This window comes from Sceloporus occidentalis, unplaced genomic scaffold (assembly GCF_023333645.1).
Source record: "Sceloporus occidentalis isolate IW3139 unplaced genomic scaffold, rSceOcc1.0.p SCAF_24, whole genome shotgun sequence".
NCBI lineage: Eukaryota > Metazoa > Chordata > Lepidosauria > Squamata > Phrynosomatidae > Sceloporus > Sceloporus occidentalis.
Genome location: NW_028317004.1, coordinates 1,724,517 through 1,747,524, shown reverse-complemented (window position 1 = coordinate 1,747,524; position 23,008 = coordinate 1,724,517). Strand labels below are relative to the sequence as shown.

Here is a 23,008-nt window from a genome sequence, read left to right as displayed (position 1 = left end):
CTGTCCCATTGGTCTTAATCTCGAAAGTATGGAAAGAGTGTTTCTTTTTCAACTCACAGACTTCATTGAGTATTATGAAGGGCCAACCCTGGAAAGTTCCCCATTGCACGTGCAGCTGATTTGGCACCACATAAAGCATAGTTCAATGGTTGAGGAGACACAAATCTGCTGCAAAAGTTCAGTGGGGTTGGCTATTCATAATATACAATGAAGTTGGTTGCAATGAAACCACAACTCTCCTGCAACCAGTAACTTCAATGGCAAATCTAGCTTACTGAAACGTGACATAAAGTCTGTCACATGAGAGTAAAAGATCTTAGGTAAAGTAAACCAAGTAGAACCATGTCTTAGTATCTCTTTCTGGCAGAAGAAAGCTATGGGACGTAACCGATAGAGACAACAAAAAGATAACTAAGGCACATGGAGACCGTTGAAAAGATAATCTCGTTCTCTTTACATACTAATACAAACAGGACTACTGGCATGGTGCTTATCTTGGCACATATATTATTTAACTCAACTTGCCCCAGACACATGGTGTTATAGAATGTTTACCTCCCATTTATTTATTCATTTAGCTCCCCAACCTTGTCTTTTCAGGGGGGTCTTAATGTTTCCTGCCCCCCTCCTACAGAAATGCGGCCGGTCGCTGCCCCACGGGGTAGGAAGGTGTCCTGTGGGGGGGGGCCCGGTGATACGGAATGTGCTGAGGAGACCAGGAAGGAAATCCCAGTGCCCAGACCACGAAACAGAGAGCCTGGGAAAGAAGCGGCCCCCCAAGGGGGAGGTGGGAACAGCCCAATGTTCATTGCAAAGACTGCCCACCATACACTGCACCCTCTCTCACTCACCCTTACCCACAACTCTGTCTTTTATCCCATATTCCATTCTGTAACATTTTCAATTCTCTTTTTTCCTGATCTACTACCACAAACCATTTCCCTTTTCATTTCCCAGCAATTCTGTCTTTTTCCATCCCCTACTCCGTATCCTTTCCCATCCTACCATTGTTTGAGTATTTTAATTCTCATTTCATCACCATAATTTTTTTCTCAGATTTTCCTCCTCCTGTGCGCAAGCCTCCTCTAAAGCCACAGCGATCCCGGCGGATGCAGTCATGTGATTCAGCAGAACCGCCACCCTCTGGTAACTTTGTTACTGCCACCACACAAGTATTATGCTTCTGTAGTATAAATTATAGGGCATAGTTGCAAGAAGATTGTTCTCCCTCAGTTAGTGAAAACCTGAAGGATATGAAAGTTTCTCGTAGGCTGAAACTAAAGGTAAAGTTTGGTTAGCCTGCTAAAGTCACTAAACACTAAAGTGGCGATGACATTTCCTTGTTAGTGCTTTAGGGCAAATCATGGTGGCTGTACTTTTGTAATGGATAGAGATGTACTGTATGTATTGAAGATGGGGATTATTTTGGAGAGAGGGAATAGCCAACCAATGAACCATAGCCCTGCCTGCCTACTTTGCTTAGTTCCTCTTTTGCATCACATATTTGTGGAAACTGTAAAATTTCAGTGCACTATAGATTATGATTCATGGCAACGCACCAGTGACTGTAATTGTACTATCACTTGTTTTTTATTTACTAGCCCTTTTTTGATGACTCTTGCCTTACTCACTATGCACTGCAAATGTATCTTATCCACAGGAAAGTTATTAGTTTTCCTATGTAAGCTATGCTTTATCAGGTAGTGAGTAGAGAAACTTGCTGCCCTCAGTGAGCGATGTAAAGGTGAAGCATTACACTTGAGCATGTGTAAGCTGTCACAAGATGATGCTGAGTTAGTTTGTGTACACTGTGTGTAAAATGAGCCCTTTAGCAGGGCATGGATGAGGTAGAGGTCCTAAGGAACAACTATCATTGTTTTCTTCCGACAGTGAATGGTACCCGCATGACTTTGGCATCGAATGAACAGAAAGTGCCCCAAAGTGGTGATGCCATAAACCATGGATTGCGCCACATTGCTGGTGGGTTTTCAGGATAAGTAGGATCGTACTACACCTGGTGGGCTGAGAAAACCAAGAGGAATCGAGTTGGGGGAAAAGCAAATTGTGAGCTAGCTCAGACAAGCTGGGGTTGTTGCTAGAGTGCTTTGTCTAACCTGGTATCACAATGACTTCCAGTTTGTTACAAGATACAGAAATAGAATCCACACGTAATATTTATTAACGAATCACAAACTTAGATAAACAGATTTACATCTTCTGTCTTATGATACAACCTAGAAAAAAACGTGAAAAAAGTCAAGCACATCAGATGTCCATGAGATGATTAGGCAAGAAATAAGGCCTAAAAGGGTTTAAAGGAGGGCATAGTTAATGCAAAAAAATTACAAATTAACTTTTTTGTGAAGAGAATAGAGAAAAGCCAGAAAATGCAGTGGCTTGGAAAATGTATAATGAGAAGAAATATATTACCTGTTTGTATGGGAACTGTGTCACTGTATTTAATTTATATATATTTGTATATGTTTATATATTATTACCTATTAGAAGCCAAAGAGAGAGATGTAAAGAGCCTGCCATCCTCTGCTTGATGCACCACCATCAGCAAGCCCAGGAGCCATGCCTGGAATGAACTAGGAGAAGTCATCTTGTCTCTGAAATGCACTGGAGAGATCAGCCTGAGTTTGTGGCTTAATGGAAGGACAACAACATCTGTCTGTGCATCATTTGCAACACTTAATAAAACTCCCAACCTTAATAACTCCTGGACTATGTGTATATATGTATATCTCTCTACATTATATGTGTATGTTAAATAAAAATCTAACATTACAGGAGGAGCCAAGTGCAAGGAATAATGCTCTCCTGCTAGATAGAACGTTTCCTGGAGATCCCTCACTGCCCATTGTCCGCTATCCTTTTATACTGTGATTGTTCAGTTTCATCCCTGTCTCACGTATTATGTAGTCTATTCCTGGTTTTGACTTTTAGTATCCATCAGTAGTTAAAGAGGAAAGTTCATGCTATCATTAAAATGTGTTTCTTCTCAATAACGCCAATACTGCTATTGAGATCCTCCACCGGACAGACTTGGTAATAGTAATTATTCAGTGATCCATCTAAACTTTCATTGTTGCTGGAAAATGCAAGGTTGACAATTGAACGTCCTGATTAAACTTAAATATGCAGTAGTAGTTTGATGACCACCAGCTACTCTTAAGTGGTTCAGCACCAGCTACTCTTAAGTGGTTCAGTTTGATAAAGACTATTAGTGCATCTAAAGTTGATACAGTTCCACATGTACATTTGAGACTATCAAATGCTTTGCCTAAAAATCTTCTCTGAACAAATTCTTCTCACTGATGACATTTTAACCGTTATGTGCACAAAACACAATGGTTTACTTTAAACGTAAGACTTAAGTTTATTACATTAATAAAACACTAAAGAAAAAAAATGTTTTTCTCATGTTGAGGCTAATGCCAATAGTGAATTTAAATATGCATGGCATAGGCATATGGCTATCATGAATTCTAAGACTAGACCAAGGAATGAAAAAGGTCTGAGTCTTTACCTCATATTACATCATATCATAAAAATGGGACAACTGGGGGGGCTGAATGTTCTTATCTGCCAACAAATTCTATGTTTGATGGAAACACACATCCAGGTCTTCAACAGGACATTCATTAACTAGACGATCAGATGAAAGCGCTAAGAATCTTATGCTTTAAAGTGCAATGGTATTTATTAAAGATGAATGCAGTATGTAGGTTTGTTGTCTGCAAAAAGTTGGGGATCTGTGTTATATTATAAGCTGTAATGATGGAAATGGTGGACATCCACGGCACTGGAACTATCTACTTAACAAGACTGGGTATACTTTAAATCGAGAAGATACGGATGATAGAAAAAACTTCACTAAAGGTAGGTGACTATATAAAGCAACAGGATCTGTATAGAATTCCAACACTTCACCATGTTATTATTCTGGGGAGAGGAGACAAGTTGGAGAATGCAAACCTTTCCCCGAGGACCAGGACGCTCACCAATTAATGTTTAGGTTTTTTTTAAATATACATTTTCAGGAAATCCTTTTTTTTAGTTGTTTTTTTTAGGATACATTAAAGTCCAAGGATCATTGCGACTGGTATTATACATTCCGTCATGTATGACAATGTAATCATCTCCAATAGTTTATAGATTGCACAAGCAGTAGCACAGTATAGTATCTGATCATTTTAATTCTGCAGCATTATGTGTTTCTGCAGATCTGCTTGGTTTGTCTTGTGATCTCTACTGCAGATGGATACAAACCTTAATTTAGGTACTACAGGCATAAATGGACCACATACTCGGACTGAAGCATGGAATAATCCGCTGTGAAAGTAGCTTTGAGCTCATATCTAGATATAATCACTGTTCCTTAGTCCACGGACAATGAGCAGCTGTAATTTAATATTTCATTTTTTTATTAATCACTGCAATGGCTCCATCGCATGGGTTGCCTAGCAACTGCATTATCTTCAGTTAAAGGTACTTTCAGTACAAAATGAAATGTCTGTTCATATCCTTACATTTTAGCATAAAAGTATTTTATATTTATAAAAAATGAAATCAAATACAAATTTAGTTTAAATCGCAATTCTGCCCTTTTTCTATTTTGTTCTTACTATTAGTCATCATTAGACTCGTTTCATTAAAATTACTGCATTCTCTACATTGTAGATTATAACCTCTCTAATTCTCCACTTAAATAAAATGACACTAACAGCAGCGGAACTACTACAGCCAAAGAAATGTTATAAAGACGCATCTTTTAACTCAACCGATGGCGCCACCAACAGCAAACATTTGGTACTGCAGGCTTCTTGAATCTGTTGCTAGGAAACACCACCACCTAGTGGTCAGAATGTAGAATGTATATTTATTGCAACTGGTAAAGTTCTTTATTATTCAAACATGACTGCACAGAAAAACATCTAAAGCAACAAAAGCTTTTGGGACCTCAGATGCCTCGTCTTCAGCTGGTCCTGAACGCTTAGGGGACCGTTTTTTCCATGTTCGCCTTTTAAAAGGTATTGATTTCTATTAAAGACCCCTTGTTCTCTAGGCGTACACCGGCATATCCGTGTTTTATCTCATTATTATGATGTATGTGTGACCAACTACTGATCCGTAACACTGAAGTGCATGATACATTAATTTTAAAGAAGTTCAGGACCTTATTCTATCGACAGCCCCTGCGTTCTCCTAATACACATTACACAGCGATTTACAAAGCCAAACGCGTGTCAAGCTATTCCGTCCCGTCTACAGCTGAGACGTGGACGTTTTGCCACCACCAACATGGCGGGAAACGAAAGGACGGCGTGGCAGCGTTTTTACCGCGTGCATTAATTGGCTGAGCTAAAATGTCGTCAGAGGGCGGGCATTGCAGGAGGAAAGGAAGATGGCGGCGCCCTTGATAGGTAGAGGATGGAGTGCTTCAGTTTACGCACCTGTTCTTTCTCATAGCCGTGATATAAGGGCAGTTCATAAACTGTTTTATAAACGTAGTGTTTGCACATTGAAGGTTAAGCCGTAAGCACCCTCATCCATATCATGAGTTTCTCAACTTGCCTTAAGGTTTTCTGTCTTATACACTCAACAAGTATATGCGATTTATATTCTAGTCATATAGTGTTTTGTCTTTCAGCTTTACTGCTGATAAGGCCTACTTTAATGTAATTGCAGCGCACAAGTGCTTATATATACAGAGGTCAGATGAAGTGTGGCAGTCACAGTGGAAGGGGTGGAATTTTTACTATACCTTAGTTGCCCTTTAGCTACAACCTCCTCTGTCAAATAGTAGCGCATGGTGATGTGACTTTATGAACAAATTCCGCCTAGAATGATGTGCTCTGCTGATTTATGTAGTTTCGTCGTATCCTGCATCCCGTTACTATGGATATTGTGGCTGACTGATACAGTGAATGTATGTACTGCGCTGCCCTAATTCTGTTTGTAATAAGTAGCATCTCTGCTTTATTTTCAGTAAGGCATCTAGAGTTGTTAGCTGCGTTACGGAGCAGAGCGGCAGTATGTGTAAGAAAGAGGGCTCTGCATAATAGCACGCCCCTATGTGCAGGGCAGGAATGGAGGATAAGGTAAGATGTTCGGTTGGCTCGTTAATTATAATAGTTTACGTATAATTGCCCAGGAAGTTAAGACGTGGCAGGGACTGACGTTATTGAACAGTCACATCTCGTATCTTTTTCTCAGAAATGGCTTTGCTCGCAGCAATTCTGAATATGGCCCGTTGACTGATCTCCCGGACTGGAGTTTTGCAGGTAATATCAATAAGAATGGCTTATAATGGAAAGTGTAGAACAATAGTTGATATATGTAAAGAATGTAGGATGGAGTGTGCGCTTACTGTAACCAAGTAAGTAAAGCTTCATTTCTGTCTGAAAAATGTCCCATTGTCAAGGAGTTTATAACTGCATTTACAATATGTATGTAACATTTTTTTTATGTTGTATGGGGAGCGTTACAGAATGTTTATAAAACTACTGAACATATTGTCATATGAACAAAAGATATTATGTGGGCAGTGTGTTAATCTGGTCAAGAGAGCAGAGCCAGTTGTGTTTCTGCCGTGTTCTGTATGACTGCAGATTTTATTCTCCAAGGTTATTGTGGGTTTTTGGTATAGTAGTTAATATCTGTGCCGCGGCTTCTAACTCTATACTTTGGTGATTTACAGATGGACGTCCTGCCCCAACATGGAAAGGCCACCTTAGAAGAAAGGAGGAACGAGAGGCATTGGCTGTAAGTTTGTGATGCTGGAAGCTTTTGTGTTTGAAAGAAAAGAGCTGTAGGTCGTTGTTAGGGTGAGCATGGAGTGATTCTCAGTAATGAACTATGTTACTATGTAACAACTATAAGGGAGAGAGAGTACTTTCGTAGAACCACTGGATAAGTGGTTTGCTGGAGTGGACTAGTACAGCCTCATTCTTTGACAATTATATGTGAGGCTGATGAGGAAGCATGTTGGTCAGCCTCTACCTTTACTTTTATTGTGAACTAAAGGTGAAAAACAAGACTGACACGGTCTAAGGTGAATATACTTTATCAGTGATCCTGTGTTCTTTGTTCCAGCGTCGTGTGATTCTTCTTAGCACAGAAATGGAAGCTGGTTTGACAAACTGGAGAGAGAAACAGCAAGCTCTCGAGGAGGAACAAGTGCAGAAAAAGAAGATGCAGTTAAAGCCTAAAGCAATTTTCAAAAAGAAAGCAGAATGCCATTAAATTCCATGACCACTACTTTGGACTCATTGATTTCAGTACAGAGATTCTAACCTGTGAGTCACACCGTGTGTGTCTCCTGCTGTATAGCAACAGGAGCTGCTCCCTTTCCCAAGCTATCGAAACTGGTGGAAGTGCTAATGTAATTTCCCTGTAACTGCCACTTTACTTGATTAAAGGTGGAATCATTTACAACTCCCCCTGACACCTTTTTTTTTTTCCCCGCTGGGATTGTATTGTGATTAGGAAGCCAATGCAAAGGCTGGAAAGGAACGTCCTCCTGTAAGATGCACTCATTGTATTAGGGTTGTCTCAGCATCATGGTGTCGGAGAATTTCCGAGTACTTCTATACCCTGGGGTTCCAAATTATGTAGATATCTTTATCGAGCGGGTCGGGAGAAATCAGACACACAGACAGGAGTGTATGTATAATAAGATCTCTGTTTATTACGGCGCTTTATGGCTGTATTTATATGCTTATCACTATCCAATCATTTTACATAAAGTAGCAGTATGCCCTTATAAGCAGCATATCTACAGAATAACAGAGTACAAGGGTGGGCAATAGATACTTATTGTTGCATCCAAAAAAACCATGTACCTAGTTCCAGCCAACCGTTGTTATCGGATAATAGTGTGGACGTGCACTTTTAGGAGAACAAGATATGGGAAAGAGTTCATCCTGTATTCTTCCACAGTCTCTCCTTTTGTGAGTAAGCTGATTTCTGGACGGAATATTTTCAAGAGTACTAATTACTCCTGCAGGACTTCTTATTATCTCTTCACCACTATTTTCCCGTCCAGACTCAGCCCCCCACAACTACATTTTATCTGTGTTCTGTAAAATAAAAAAAAATAAAAGTGGGACAAATCGCTTGCTTCAAGCACTTAATAATTCTGCTTCATCTACTTGCAAAAAACATTTTGTGCATGATCTAGCATATTAATACTTTTCTCTACAGATAGTTGAGTACATTTTCAGAAGATTTGGAATGCATTGGATACAGCAACATAAGCATAGGCATACTACTATAATAGCAATTAGGCTACTTAACAAAGTTGTTACCCATCCCCAACTGGGTAACCGTACAAACAGCCAATCCCACCACCCATGGTCCATGTCTTGTTTTATACCTTGGACCAATTTTCTAAGGGACTGTACATGCTATTGTATAGACCAGCAAAGTATTCACAACCATAATCACGTTTCAATAGAAGATAGTCTATAGCTGCTCAGTTTTGTAATACAGCTTCTTGCATACCCTTTAAATCTTACAACATCTCTTCTAAAGCCATTGACGTATGATTTAACCCCTTCACCATAGCACAGGTTAAAACATTGATATGTCCCAATAATCCCAGCGTATTTAAAGGACACAATGCATTTACTAAATACGCTCAAAGATATACATTGGTCCCCGGGTTGGATTTGGGCAACAATGGATGTTGCATCCCTTTATACAGTGATTGAACATGAACAGGGACTAGAGGTGATAGACAAAATACAAGAGACGAGAATATGAACACAATGCAAAAAAAATTTCATCTTAAACTCTCAATTTTATTCTCAAATACAATTTTTTTTGGTTTGAAAACGATTTTTATTTACAACTCTGTGGAACTGCCATGGGCACCAGGTTTGCACCAAGCTATGCCATCCTATTCGTAGCAGAATGTGAGAAAGAATGTATATGGGATGGGAACCCTTTTGGTGCAGACCCGGTGCTATGGAAGCGGTACATAGATGATGTTTTAATAATATGGAAAGGTACACTGGAAGGTCTACATTTATTTATTGATCACATTAACACGAATAAATATAATTTAAGCATACAAGAAGAATCTATAGAATTCCTAGATGTTGAATTATTTGTTGAGGATAATATTATATGTTCTAGGAACTACACCAAGCCTACAGATAAAAATGGATATATAGAATACACAAGCTGCCATCACCCTATGTGGCTGGATAATATCCCTAAAGGACAACTGATGAGGATAAGAAGGAATTGTTCTAGGAAGGAAGATTTTGAGATAAAATCAGGATCCATGTAGATAAGTTTTTAGAAAAACACTACCCAGCAGAGAATATAGAAAACCGCTTTAGACGGGTAAAAAAAATGGATAGGTCGCAATTACTGGAAGAAAAGAAAAAGAAGGTGGGGTATCATAAGAAAGATTACAGCTCCTCTTTTTTTTTTACCCAATATAATACCAAATTAGCAAATCATATAAAAAGATTTTAGAAAAACATTGGTGTATCTTAAACAATTATGACATTTATAAATTGTATTCACAATAAATAAATATTTTTGATTGACTATCGTGGCGATATCTATCTAATTTGAATTATAATTTTCGGCGATCTGAAAGAATTTAGGATCGGAGATAAAATATAGGGTATCTCCTTAAATTCATATTGTGGATGTGGTACTACAATATTTGATAGCGTCGTTATTTTGCGTATGTGATAAAATATTGGTTTTGCTTATTTTGTCTCATTAATATCCCTAACAGTATTACCCAAAAAAACACAGATTATTTTTAAAAAAGCAGACACACTAAAAAGAATGTTGGCTCCTAGTGTTCTCCCCACACTAAAAATAGAACAAAGTGGGTTTCCTCTTCTAGAGAGAAAAAAAAAAAACAGGGTTTGTTTTTGTTTTTTTAAATGTGGACAGTGCAAGATGAAAAAACTATTCACATGTACAAAAACAGGATTGACTTACGAGATTTATGAACTGCAACTCTAAGAATGTAGTTTACCTTCTTGATTGTGGCTCTCAATATGTTGACAGAACGATTAGACCTGTAAAAGAGAGAATACTGGAGCATCTTGGTAACATCTGAAATAAGAGCATTAAACACCGTGTACCCAGACATTGTAACACGTGCCCTAAATCCCCCCTAAAATGATGGGTATAGACAGGTGCGTAACTAGACGCCTCAGGGCCCGGGTGCGAGAATCTGTTAAGGGCCCCCCCACCCCCCCCAAAAAAACATGATTTTTACCCAACAATTTTTTTTCAACAAATTCAATTTGCATATTGAATCATATCTGTAAAAAAATCAAAGAAAAAGGGGCGCATGTACAAAGGGCATAATCCAGGGGTGTCCAAGTTTTTTCTGCAGTGGGCCACTTCATCAGAATTGTATACGTGTGCGGGCCGCACTCATTTTTCACTGTGACAAAAAATATGGCCTTTAATAAAATATGCAGATTAAAATAAAGTAAAATGACACAAAACCTTTACTCTTCCTCTCACTGATTTCTGGGCCTTGAAAGTTTTGCGACTACAAATTCAGGATTCTCTAGATTTATTCTAGGGATGAACTAAAATGAAAATTCTGGACCAAAACATTCAGGGTTCACTTTGCCAAAACCGAAAATGACCCCCACCTTTAAAAATAATAATAAAAACTCACATGTTTAATAAAAGTAGGTAACACACAATTGGACAAAATTAGCAATATGACTTGGCATGATAGGAGTGTGATTGCTAACAGCAATCACACTCCTATCATACCCAGGCAACCAGTAAATGCTGGTACCTAGGCATGATGGGACTGTGCTCGCTGTGATTGCTGTTAGCAATCACACTCCTATCATGCCAAGTCAGCCAGTACATGCTGGTACAGGGTGGCTGTAAGTGATGTGCAGACCCCATACATACCCAACAGCAATCACAGTCCCATCATGCCTAGGTTCCAGCACTTACACATCCATGCTATCACACACATACTCCCACAAGTAAGTAGCAGGGCTTGAGGTGTGGCTCACGTAAGATCGGTTGCCCTGGCTGCCGATCTTACGTGGGCCGCACCTCGAGGTCTCGCGGGCCGCATGCCTTATTTAAAAAAAAAAACGGAAAAAAGATTTCGGGCGGCCCCTTGGCTTGGGCCCCCCTGCCGCCGGGGCCCGGTCGCAGTCGCGACCCCTGCGACCCCGGTAGTTCCGCCACTGGGTATAGATATAGTCCAGCCCAACAGGAGAGGTGGAAATAACACAGAAAGTTTTTCTAAGAAAGAAACGGAATAGATTTTTAAATTAAAAACCTTTAATTAAGAAGGGAGGATTTAATACAGAGCTAGATATTTTAGCCTTCATATAAATTAATTACAATAATAAGTGGCTTAAAGATTATAGAATTTATTTTATTTCTTAACAGTCTTATATATATATATATATATATATATATTTCTATATATTTATATATATATATATTTATTTCTAATTTTAAACAGTATTGGGAAATAGTTTAGAACCTTAAAATTGCTAATTTTTTGGAACAATAAGGGAGCTGTTCCTTTCCTTCCCAGACGTTTTACACTACCTTCTTCACGTTCTAGATACTCCTGTATGAGGGTCTTTATTCTTTTCTACTTTTTATACATTGCTTAAATTATAATATGATTGAGAGATGTTCCGAGACAAACGAAACAGTCTTTCAATGACCTTCTGGTGCAAGTATTGTAAATGACCAGACCACCCCATCCAACTTTTGATACTCCAAGACTTTCATATTCTGACCTAGATAATAGCATCATATCAGATATACAGTCATCACTTACACCTTGGATAGTATTACGTCTAAACCTCTCAGGGATGGAGGGTGCAGGCGGTGCAAAAAAACCCATCCTACTTAAGGCACACGAACCTCCTGTTATATTTCCGGGTATTTATGAATATGACACATTACCACAAGAGAAACATCCTTTAGGCAACTTAACATGTCGATCTAAGCTAGCCTGTGCTGAAATGTAATGGCATTTTACATGATAGGGACCCATGTACATATTCTTTGTTCACACACTGTATCGTTCTGGGGTTTCTTCGAACCTTTCCAATATTCTTTGGGCACATCTATCTATTTTAGTAGGCTCACTAAGTCATATTATAACAAATGGCCCCTCAAGCAACTTTTTATCTTCATTATATTTTTCAGAAATGGTGGGGCAATTGCTGCAATAATCATAAGGGGTTAGAAAGAATGTGTCATGTTGTTCCATCATTAATATTTAAAATCTTTGTGAAATAACAAGACATATACATAACAGATATCGGGCGTCCACCATATTTGATAGACAAATATGAGATACATTAAGTATGTGGATATATCCACATATTAGTTTCTGGCAATAACATATCACTTTCACGTGATTCAGACAGATCCCGCTTGGCCTTAGCCAGGGTCACTCCTGCAGAATCCTTCAGCATGGTTTCTGAGTACAATAAACTGGTAAAATCCATTGAACTCCAAAAATGATTACACATGCAGAATAGATTGTTAGATTGGTGTCATGATGGTGTCTCGACTTTATCCTCAGATGCTTTTATTCTCTTGCAGTGGCTGGCGGGTAATCAACTCAATTTCCCCTCCAGCAAAACCAATGTAGGGGTTGTTAACAGCACCTGGTAGAGACCATCAAATCTGGGTTCAAAACTTTTTTTCTCAATACTGACACGCCCGTTGCCTTTTTTTTTCCCCTCACTTTCGACGTACCAATTAAAATATTCCCATCGTTTTAAATTTCTTTCTTTCACTTGCTATTTCCCCCTCTGGCATCCAACGATCCTTCAGAGAAAAATTATTTTAAACATCATTCTTGATATTACTTCATATATTTAGACCAATAGCTCCTTCCTGGGCTGGATTTAGGGGTTACTGCTTATGACAGGAAAAATCAGTACCTTTATTCTATTTTACCTGTAGCAGTGCAACTTTTAGCCATCCCGTATCGGCTTTTTCAGTTGACCATAATTGGTCAGGTACCCGGTTTAAAACATTCATACAAGACTCGGCCGCGTCTCGTAACTTCCTTGCGTCCACGTCTCAGAACTTCGTCAGACGCTCTCTGCCAAGCATCCGTCTTTTATTCCAGACCATGGTCTCCCTGACAACTCTTATTGTTTCAATTGAACTTTTCCCAAAGAATCTACACTAGTAGTCTCTGTCATACCGGCTTGTTTGAACATTTTTTCAATGCCTTTTCTGACTCCCTTCCCCTCTTTTTCAGACGCTATCCTCATAGCGCTTTTTTCAATGAGATCGCCCTCTCCGTGGGGGCTTCTCAACACATTTCCCATCGCACCAGTAGACAGGTCAGACACAGAACGATGATGTCCTAAAAAAACACCCCTGCAGAGGAATTTTCTTTGTGTCACTGGAGACATTGTAACCCCCAACAATTGCAAAATAAAAGTCAGAACACTTCTCCCTTCACAGGCCTGAGAAAGGATAACCTCTAACAATTATACGATAAAATTCAGAAAACTTCTCCTTCACAAGATGCAACCGGTGTATAAGTGGACCAGTTTTCTAAAGCAACAGTTTTGAGGAATCTTCACAGGTTTACTTGGGTTAAGGTTTCTCTAGCTGAAGATTCAGATTTTGGCACGAGTGCTGCCATCAGTTGTCTTGTATCCCATCCCTGTCTGTTTGTTATATCTCCTACTACATCAGGGGCGTCCAACATGCGGCCCGTGGGCCAAATGCAGCCTGCCTGACCTCAAAGTGCAGCCAGGGCAACCGGGATTGCAAGGGCCCTGCTGCTTACCTGTGGGAAGGTCTTTTGTACTGCACAGGGGAAGCGGAACCCAGCAGAGTCACGTGAATTTACGTCACATCACATTACTCTGCTCCAGTCCTGCTTTCTCTGTGCAGTACAAAAGAAGTTGCTCGCACAGAATGCAAACAACGCAGAGGGAGGCTGCGGCCCCTGCGGAAGTCTGTGAGGGGCACCTAGAGAGCTGCAGTGCAGGTAAGGGGGATGCGTAAGTGGCGGGGCATGGCACAGGTTGTCTGTAAGTGATGTGCAGACCCCATACTGCTGGCAGCATCAATACACAAGGGGGGCAGCTAGCCAGGTTTCAGCATGTACTGGCTGACTTGGCATGATAGAAGTGTGATTGTTGTTTGCAATCACACTCCTATCATGCCCAGGTAACGAGTACATGCTGGAACCTGGGTACGCCTGTGCATGATAGGAGTGTGATTGCTGTTAACAATTATATATATATATATATATATATATATTATTTAATGTTTTGTCCAATTTTGTTAAAAGTAACACACCAAAATCGGACAAAAAAATACAATAACAATATTAATTTATATATGAGTGTTAACAGCAATCACACTCCTATCATGCGCATGGTTGCCTACCAGTACATGCTGGAATTTGGCTAATTTGGCTATTCCTGAGATTGCTGTTAACAATTATATATATATATATATATATATATATATAATATTGTTATTTTTTTATTTTTTTTTACAATTTTTGTGTTACTTACTTTTGTTAAAAGTGTGGTTTTTGTTTTATTTTTAAAGGTGTGAAGGGGTCATTTTCAGATTCGGCTAAGTGAACCCGTATTTGTCGGTTTCGGTCCAGAACTTTCATTTCGGTGCATCCCTAGAATAAATAGAACTATTTAATTTTTACTTATCCAGAATCCTGAATCTGTAGTCATTTCAGAGGATACAACTTTCTAGGCCCAGAAATCAGTGAGAGGAAAAGTAAAGGTTTTGTGTCATTTACTTTATTTCAATCTGCATATCTCATTAAAGGCCATATTTTCTCTCAGTGAAAAATGAGTGCAGCCCACGTATACAATTCTGATGAAGTGGCCCACTGCAGAAAAAACTTGGACACCCCTGTACTACATGCTACTGGGAATGACATTGAAACAAAATGGTTACCTGGGAATTTCTTTTCTATGTAATTTCCTGCTAGCACAATAATAACTTTTTGTATTGCTTAAGTTATGAGTCTGGCTTTGTTATTCACTAAGGGTAAGGTGGAGCTTTCAGAGGTTAGAATTCCCTGCCCTACCTGGATAGTTGGAGCTGTCTCCTACCACATGCTACCAAAAGAACGACAAAGAAAAGAAAATCACAGGTAAGAATTATTAATTATTAACTGTATGATAAGAAAGCACAGATCCACAAACTAGTATATTCCAGAAAGATAGACTAGATCTTGTATTTGGTGACCAAATGCGTGGAAAATGTTAAATTACCACTATTTAAAATACCCTGGGGTGTCTAGTTTTAAAAAAATATATAGTTTGGGGTACATTGAATTGTCCGACCAAGAAGGACTTGGGGCAGAAAGACCAAATGACCATACTCACTAACACATACATTCACACACACATGCTCCCCCACGTACACACACAATAACACACTCATGCTCTCTCACACACACACACAATTAGACATCCATGCTCACACACACACAATTAGACATCCATGCTAACAATCATACATACATACAAACATTCCTGCCCCCACCTACCGCTCACTGCTCCTGGAGCTCTCTGTCCACAGCCTCGGTTTCACCGGGGGGTCAAGTGACCCTGATACGCTCAAAATAGTTGTGGTCCAGGTCAGAATGTTTATAAGAACATTTTTATAGAAGAGAGACAGATCACAATATATCGATAGATGTTCCGTGGATCTTCCAGACATAAGTGAGCAGGGATAGAGCACAAAACACAGAAGTCAAAGTCCACCTTGAGTAAACAGATATAAAACTACAACATTGTACAAACTGAGAGAATATCCTTGGCATTCACGGTCAAGCATGCGATCACTGAAAAGTTATTTAACTATTACTTCTCTCTAACATTTTTATCTGTATATAACAAATAGAAAAAACAGCAATAGGAAAAGAATTGCTGCATTTGAATTATAGCAGGTTCCAACGCATCTCAAAAATCCTCTATGGACGTACCGGTACGTCCTGACCTTCTTTGACAGCCTGGACTCCCCCCTGTCAGCAGAAGGCAGCATCGCTGGCTTTCTGCTGCCCGATCGCCTGTAACAGCTGCTGACGCGAACGCCGGAAAACTGTTAGAGGTTTAAATGCCCGATCGCACAAGGGCATTGCCTTCCGGGTCCTGTCACTGCTGATGTCACCCGGAAGGTCATCGGAGGACAGGATATCCCCTTCAAGGTCTGTCTAGACAGTGTGATCGGCGCAGGGGGATCACCCTCCTCCCATGCTGAAACACAACATCAGCAAAAAAAAAATAAATCACTAAAATAAGACAATAAATAATAATTTAAAAAAAGCAATAAAGTGAGCTAAGTGATGTCATTGTGACATCACTGGCATTAATAACATGTTCAAGAGGTCCCTAAGAGGACCTCTAACCATAATGCAACGGTGCAATTTAAGAAAAAAAGAAAATGCAAAAAACACAAAAAATAAAAAATATAAAAAAGATAATAAAAAAATAAAAGACCCTTACATCCCATTGCCCTAACACAACATCTAAAAGGTATAACCCCTGCCTTAGTTTAAAACCCCCAAACCTGTTAAGCCATAAGTATAAAAAATACTAACCTATAGTGTACTATATGTGAGGGATGGATATGGCTCTCTTTAGAAAGGAAAAACTAAGGATGTGAGGTATTTCCGTAATCAGGAGATGCAGCTAAACAATTTTGGCTGGGTTTCTCTGCCTTAACACATACCCTGTGCACAGTGGCGGAACTACCGGGGTCGCAGGGGTCGCCAAGGGGCCGCCCGAAATCTTTTTTACGTTTTTTTAAAAAAAAAATAAGGCAGGGGCGTCCAACATGCGGACCTCGAGGTGCGGCCCGCGTAAGATCGGCAGCCAGGGCAACCGATCTTACACGAGCCGCACCTCAAGCCCTGCTACTTACTTGTGGGAGGGTCTTCTGGACTGCACAGAGGAAGCGGAGTTCACGTGACATCCTTCTTCCTCTGTGCTTTAGCAGAGAAGGCAGAGGGAGGCCGCGCCCCCTGCTGAAGTCTGTGAGCGGCATCGAGGAGCTCCAGTGCAGGTAAGGGGGTGGGGAGGGTGTTTGAATGAGTGTGTGTGATTGAGGGAATGAATCTGTGAATTAATGATTATATGAATAAATGAGTGTGTGTGTGTGTGTTTGAGTGTGTGATAGCATGGATGTGTAAGTGCTGGAACCTAGGCATGATGGGACTGTGATTGCTGTTAGCAATCACACTCCTATCATGCCAAGTCAGCCAGTACATGCTGAAACCTGGCTAGCTGCCCCACTTGTGTATTGATGCTGCCAGCAGTATGGGGTCTGCACATCACTTACAGCCACCCTGTACCAGCGTGTATTGGCTGACTTGGCATGATAGGAGTGTGATTGCTAATAGCAATCACAGTCCCATCATGCCTAGGTTCCAGCATTTACTGGATGGATGTGTAAGTGCTGGAACCTAGGCATGATGGGACTGTGACTACTGTTAGCAATCACACTCCTATCATGCCAAGTCAGCCAGTACATGCTGAAACCTAGCTAGCTGCCCCCCTTGTGTAGTGATGCTGCCAGCAGTATGGGGTCTGCACATCACTTACAGCCACCCTGTACCAGCATGTACTGGCTGACTTGGCATGATAGGAGTGTGATTGCTAACAGCAATCACAGTGAGCACAGTCCCATCATGCCTAGGTACCAGCATTTACTGGTTGCCTGGGTATGATAGGAGTGTGATTGCTGTTAGCAATCACACTGCTATCATGCCAAGTCATATTGCTAATTTTGTCCAATTGTGTGTTACCTACTTTTATTAAACATGTGAGTTTTTATTATTATTTTTAAAGGTGGGGGTCATTTTCGGTTTTGGCTAAGTGAACCCTGAATGTTTTGGTCCAGAATTTTCATTTTAGTTCATCCCTAGAATAAATCTAGGGAATCCTGAATTTGTAGTCGCAAAACTTTCAAGGCCCAGAAATCAGTGAGAGGAAGAGTAAAGGTTTTGTGTCATTTTACTCTATTTTAATCTGCATATTTTATTAAAGGCCATATTTTTTCTCACAGTGAAAAATGAGTGCGGCCCCCGCACGTATACAATTCTGATGAAGTGGCCCACTGCAGAAAAAACTTGGATTATGCCCTTTGTACATGCGCCCCTTTTTCTTTGATTTTTTTACAGATATGATTCAATATGTAAATAGAATTTGTTGAATTAGTTGAAAAAAAATTGTTGGGTAAAAATCATGTTTTTTTGGGGGGGGTGAGGGGGTGGGGGGGCCCTTAACAGATTCTCGCACCCGGGCCCTGAGGCGTCTAGTTACGCCCCTGCCTGTGCAAAAAAATCTAAGCAACGCAGAAGTGTTGGTGAAAAAAAGCACAGGAAATAATTTCTGCGGCCACCTTTGACAGTGATTGGTGGCCAAATAACTGCGTGAAGAGTGCCCAAATACCCCTGATACGATAGTCTGGGTTGTCTGCTTTACAGAAATATACACTTTTGTGGGTATTTTTGGTTTATTTGTTTAAAATTAGAATCCCATCATATCTAATGTAAAAATTCTACGAATAATGTACACCTTATGGTATGTTCCCTATAAGTGCTGGAAAAGTATGGAAATTCTATATGAATTAGATATTTCTGAAAACAGGACACCTGAATTGATAAACTTGGAGGGGATTTGCCGTTACTTTACCTAATTTTGTGAGGATTTAGAGGGAGAAAATATATAAAAAATTAGTTTTTTTCTGATTTTTGCTAGTTCTTACTAAATTTCTCATCCTAAATTTTCAGCTAATTATCTTACTATGGTATCAAAAGAAAGCTCTATCTCTCCTTGTTTACATGGGTAACCAATTCGCAGGAAAGGGGAATAACTGCTGAACCGACATACCGCAAAAATGGCAAAATTGCTCCGGGTCTTGAGGTACCAAAAACCCCTGGGACTGAAGGGGTTAATGAAACCCTGCCATATCTGAAGAAATCATTGGGTATGTGTCTCCTTATCAAGGCTAGCCTCCAGCCAGTCTATCTGCATCAGCTTTGTCTTCAGTAGCAACAGGGTAGGAGGCGTGGGGTGTACCCACTGGTGTAAAATAGTTTTGCAGACTGCCACCATAAAAATGCCCAGCTGTTTTTTATTACCCCTATACGTATCAGCTGTCATCGTCAGAATAGCCAGCTGTGGGGTTAGATATGTTAGAAAGTCCCAGGGATTTATAATATGCATTAGCCGAGGAAATGGGGGGGGGCATTGCCAAAGACAGTGATACAGGTCTGCCCTTGGGGACCCATACTTGCTGCAACGGTCATCGGATTTAAACCCCATCCTGTATAATCTTGCAGGAGAGTAATAAGCATAATGGGCAATTGTAAGACACATATCAGAATACATGGAGGTTGGCACTCACTGCATCATAGACATCAGCGATCTCCAGGTTTGGCATATGTTGAATCTATTTCTTAACCCCTCCTGTTAGGTCAGGTACATATTTGTCTTCCCTCAGCAACTTATATAAAATCGCAGTGGAATGACCTGCATCTGTGGTTCGGATTAAAAAGTCTAGGGGGTTTTGGAAGGGCCATTTCTAAACTATTTGGAATCAGTACGAGGAGACACAATCCAGGGGTCGCACCGGGCCCCCTAGAGGCACAACCCCTGTAGTGGATGTTGCTGAACACAGTGGGGTGTTTTTTTTTAAGAGACATATACCAGGAGCTGTAAATTTATACCTGAAGTATAATTTATGTGGAAAAAAACACCACAAAATGAATCACTAGCACAAAGTTTTGCAAAGGCTATTAATGCATGGAAAGTGTTAAAATACCAGCATTTGAAATACATTGGGGTGTCTATTTTTCAAAAATATATAGTTTTATGGGTATAAAGTGAATTGGCCGGCTTCAAAGGTGTCCCAAATAGGACATGGGGACAGGGTCACCGGGTTAGAAATTTTTTTTACTTATTGCCCAATAACATGCTTTTTTTCAATTTCGTACCATATATTTTTATTTTTTTTATAGGAAACTAGACGATATGATCACAAACTGGCATCCAAAGTAAGTCTTTCTTGTTCTGAAAAAAAAAGTATATAAATTGTTTGAGTACAGTAAACTAGAGAGAAGAAAATTACTAAACATGTGCACCGCAGAAATGTTAAAACAGCCATTGTCACAAAAAAGCCCAAGCCTTAAGGGGTTAACATTGTTATAAAAAACAAAGACATTTCTGAAACTCGTAGTGTCTCTCTTGGGAAATAAAGGCAAATGATGCATTTCTTTTTAAAGGGAAACCATGGTCTGTTTGCGGGGACAACATGGAGTGCTTAAAAACTTATTGAAAAATTAGAAACTCTTTATAGAGCAACCGGAGCCTGGTGGTCAGGGTTATTATTTATAGAGTGCAAGCAGACTCCATAACTCTATTATAGAGAGGGGGAATCCAAAATTAACTATACATCAACACATACTATAAGATATATTGGTAAAAGGGGAAAAGAGGGTCCTGCTGTTGTAAGCAGGCATCTTATTGACTTTTAGTTAACTTACTTGCAAAGGAATATTTCTGTCTAAAAAAAATGCATGACTTTTTCCTGAAGTTGGAAACGCCTGGCTATGTGCATGCTTCCGACCCCTGTATGTATAGGAAGGGTTGAGATGCATACACATACATGTGACCCTTTAGGTAGACATGCCTAGAGGCCCTGTCTCCTGCTCTAAATAGGAGCTGATGGAGCTGAATTGCAGGAGGTATGACTAGCTGCTCCAATAGGGCAAGGGATGCAGCTTTGTTGAGCTAACTAAATCTGGGGTCAATGAAGCAACCCTGGGCCACTCATCCCAAAAATAAAATAAAAATAAATCAGACACAGATTTCTTTTAGGCTGGCCAGCAACATGTGAAAGTCACGCATGACTTTATAAGCAACATATTTAACGTCACTCTCTGCTACCCTTTGACGCAGCTGGAAAAAGGCAAAGGTGCAGGCCTCCATTGGCCCATTGTCTGGCTACACTGTATTAGTTAAGGCACGGGGTTGCAACGGAACAAAACAATACCGTTTATTGTGGTTTTAAGGTGTTCCATGTGGATTACAAATGCTGCTTCCTTTTGGAGAGCGCTGGCCTCTGCAAAGAAAGAAAACCTGTAGCGTCAACAGCTGGAAAAATGTCTGCTCATTAACATTTCCACGAAATATTTAAAAAAATGTAAATCTGTAAAAACCTAAATACCTAGTTTGCCAGAATTTCTTTTCTAAATATGTCCTTGCGTTCTGCTTGCAGATGTGTGTTTTATACCATGAATCATGTGTTCTTAAGCTGCTTACTCAGAATATTATCCACCATCCTTCCATTCACTTGCCTGGAATGGGTTGTGCCACTGTAACTTCTCCTGCACCATTGCATTGTTATTGTAAATGTTAGTGGAAAGCAAGCAAGAAGGGATAGGAAGTGCAGGGAAAGAGACAAAGGGACTCGGGAGGGGGTGAAAACTTCGGCGGCTGTGTTTCAGGAAATGCGGGAGGGGGGTGCAGGAAATGGGGGTCACAAGAAGGAGAGGGGGAACAGAAATCCCAGCTCAGCAAAAAACACACCCATAGATTGTGCTGAGACAGGACTTCTGCTGCTAAGCAGTATGGGGATGGCAGTATGCCAAGGGCATGGAGGGGGTAGCACATCTTGGGATATTGGGGCTTTCAGAGAAGGAGAGCTATTTGTTGTGTAACCTCTTCTTTTCCAGATGTTCCTGAAAATTGTTTAAAGAAAAAGAAAAACACAGACATACCCGTAACCTCCTCCCTTTCTTCCTCCGACAGACGGTCAGAGGTGCTGAGTGGAGGGATTTTTAAATGACCACCAATGTCTACAAAGCAAATTTCCAGAAATGTTTTGCCGCTCTGTCTGCTTAGCCCATACGTTTTACTTTGGTGACCCCCCCTGCTTATCGTGCCCTTGTGTGACCTTGCAGTTTTTGCTGGTAATTGACTGTGTTATCCAACACAGATGTTGTTGGGTCATAACATCGCTGTATTCAGACGAAAGGTTTTTGTTTTTGAGAGTGTATTTACGGAGGTCACTGCCCTAGGCCCTGTCCCATGTAGGGATATCTGAACCCCCAATGGAAAAAAATCATCACTAGCTTGTTGTTTTGAGGATTTTGACATTTTGATTTATTACCTTCTTCTGTTTTTTTCCCAGCATAATATACAGTATGTTGTACTAAATAATCAAAACGTACTAATTGTGTACCCAGGGCGCACAATTTGGAATAGATGTCATGTATCAGCACAATCAAAACAGCCTCCAACCAATACAATAGTGTAGTTTACACATTTCACAAGTTCACGTACTAACATTATCGTGTACATAAATCACACATTTACTCCTGGTTACACGTACAATGCCCTCGGCCAGTTCAGCCTGGACACGCTAGCCCTAATTTTGCACCTTTTTATATACCAGGATGGGTCCTCATTACTACTGGCCTCGACCCCCTTTTTGTGCATTTTTAATCGGCCCCTTTGTACACATGGCAGTTTCACGTTGGGGTGTACTCACAAACGTTTAAGCTGTGTCAAAGAGGGTGTTGTATTGAGTTGCCCAGGTCTCACGTGGGTACAAGTTAATCTTCAATTACAGCAAACTCAATGGTGCCACCATTGTTGACCCTCAAGTGGCAGACTCATGTGACTCAACTGACTGACTTGAGATGGCTCAAACTATATATATATATATATATAGGGCTATATGACTAAATGCCATATAACAACAGATGGGCATAAATCAACTGCAGACCTGCAGCACCCAAGTCAACAGCAACGTCACCATTGATGAATAAAAGAGTTGCTGTTGGCTCGTTAAATAAGATGAGTTTCCTGTGAAACGCCACTTACAGATCTTAGTAAATTGACCTGTTAGCTGTTTTGAACATGGCCATCCTCACCAGCGGGAAAGACCTCCATTTAAAGGGAAAATGGGCGGAGAGCGAGGCATGTCAAGAAGATTC

The 23,008-nt window shown here is 40.2% G+C and overlaps 2 protein-coding genes across 2 annotated transcripts in view; both read left to right on the top strand.

Annotated features, from left to right (window-relative positions):
- The window catches only part of LOC149300479 (capping protein, Arp2/3 and myosin-I linker protein 3-like), a 36,765-nt gene extending 33,876 nt beyond the window's left edge, over positions 1-2,889 (top strand). Inside the window, exons 36-37 of the mRNA XM_089484993.1 lie at positions 1,057-1,172; positions 2,794-2,889. Coding sequence (XP_089341119.1) covers positions 1,057-1,172; positions 2,794-2,889 — 212 coding nt within the window. The remainder of the gene's footprint in view (positions 1-1,056; positions 1,173-2,793) is intronic.
- Positions 2,890-5,410: 2,521 nt separating this feature from the next.
- Positions 5,411-7,251, top strand: LOC149300478 (large ribosomal subunit protein mL52-like). Its single transcript, XM_089484991.1, has 4 exons — positions 5,411-5,541; positions 6,223-6,290; positions 6,707-6,771; positions 7,102-7,251. Exons 1-4 carry the CDS (start codon positions 5,411-5,413, stop codon positions 7,249-7,251), a joined length of 414 nt encoding a protein of 137 aa, XP_089341117.1.
- The last annotated feature ends 15,757 nt before the right edge of the window (positions 7,252-23,008 follow it).

What these genes read in the sequence shown, in the direction of transcription:
- LOC149300478 (XM_089484991.1), top strand. Translation starts at nt 5,411, where the DNA reads ATGGCGGCGCCCTTGATAGGTAGAGGATGGAGTGCTTCAGTTTACGCA. An exon ending in TGCACATTGAAGGTTAAGCC is followed by an intron (nt 5,542 to 6,222) that starts GTAAGCACCCTC and finishes TCTTTTTCTCAG; the next exon opens with AAATGGCTTTGCTCGCAGCA. An exon ending in AGGAACGAGAGGCATTGGCT is followed by an intron (nt 6,772 to 7,101) that starts GTAAGTTTGTGA and finishes TCTTTGTTCCAG; the next exon opens with CGTCGTGTGATTCTTCTTAG.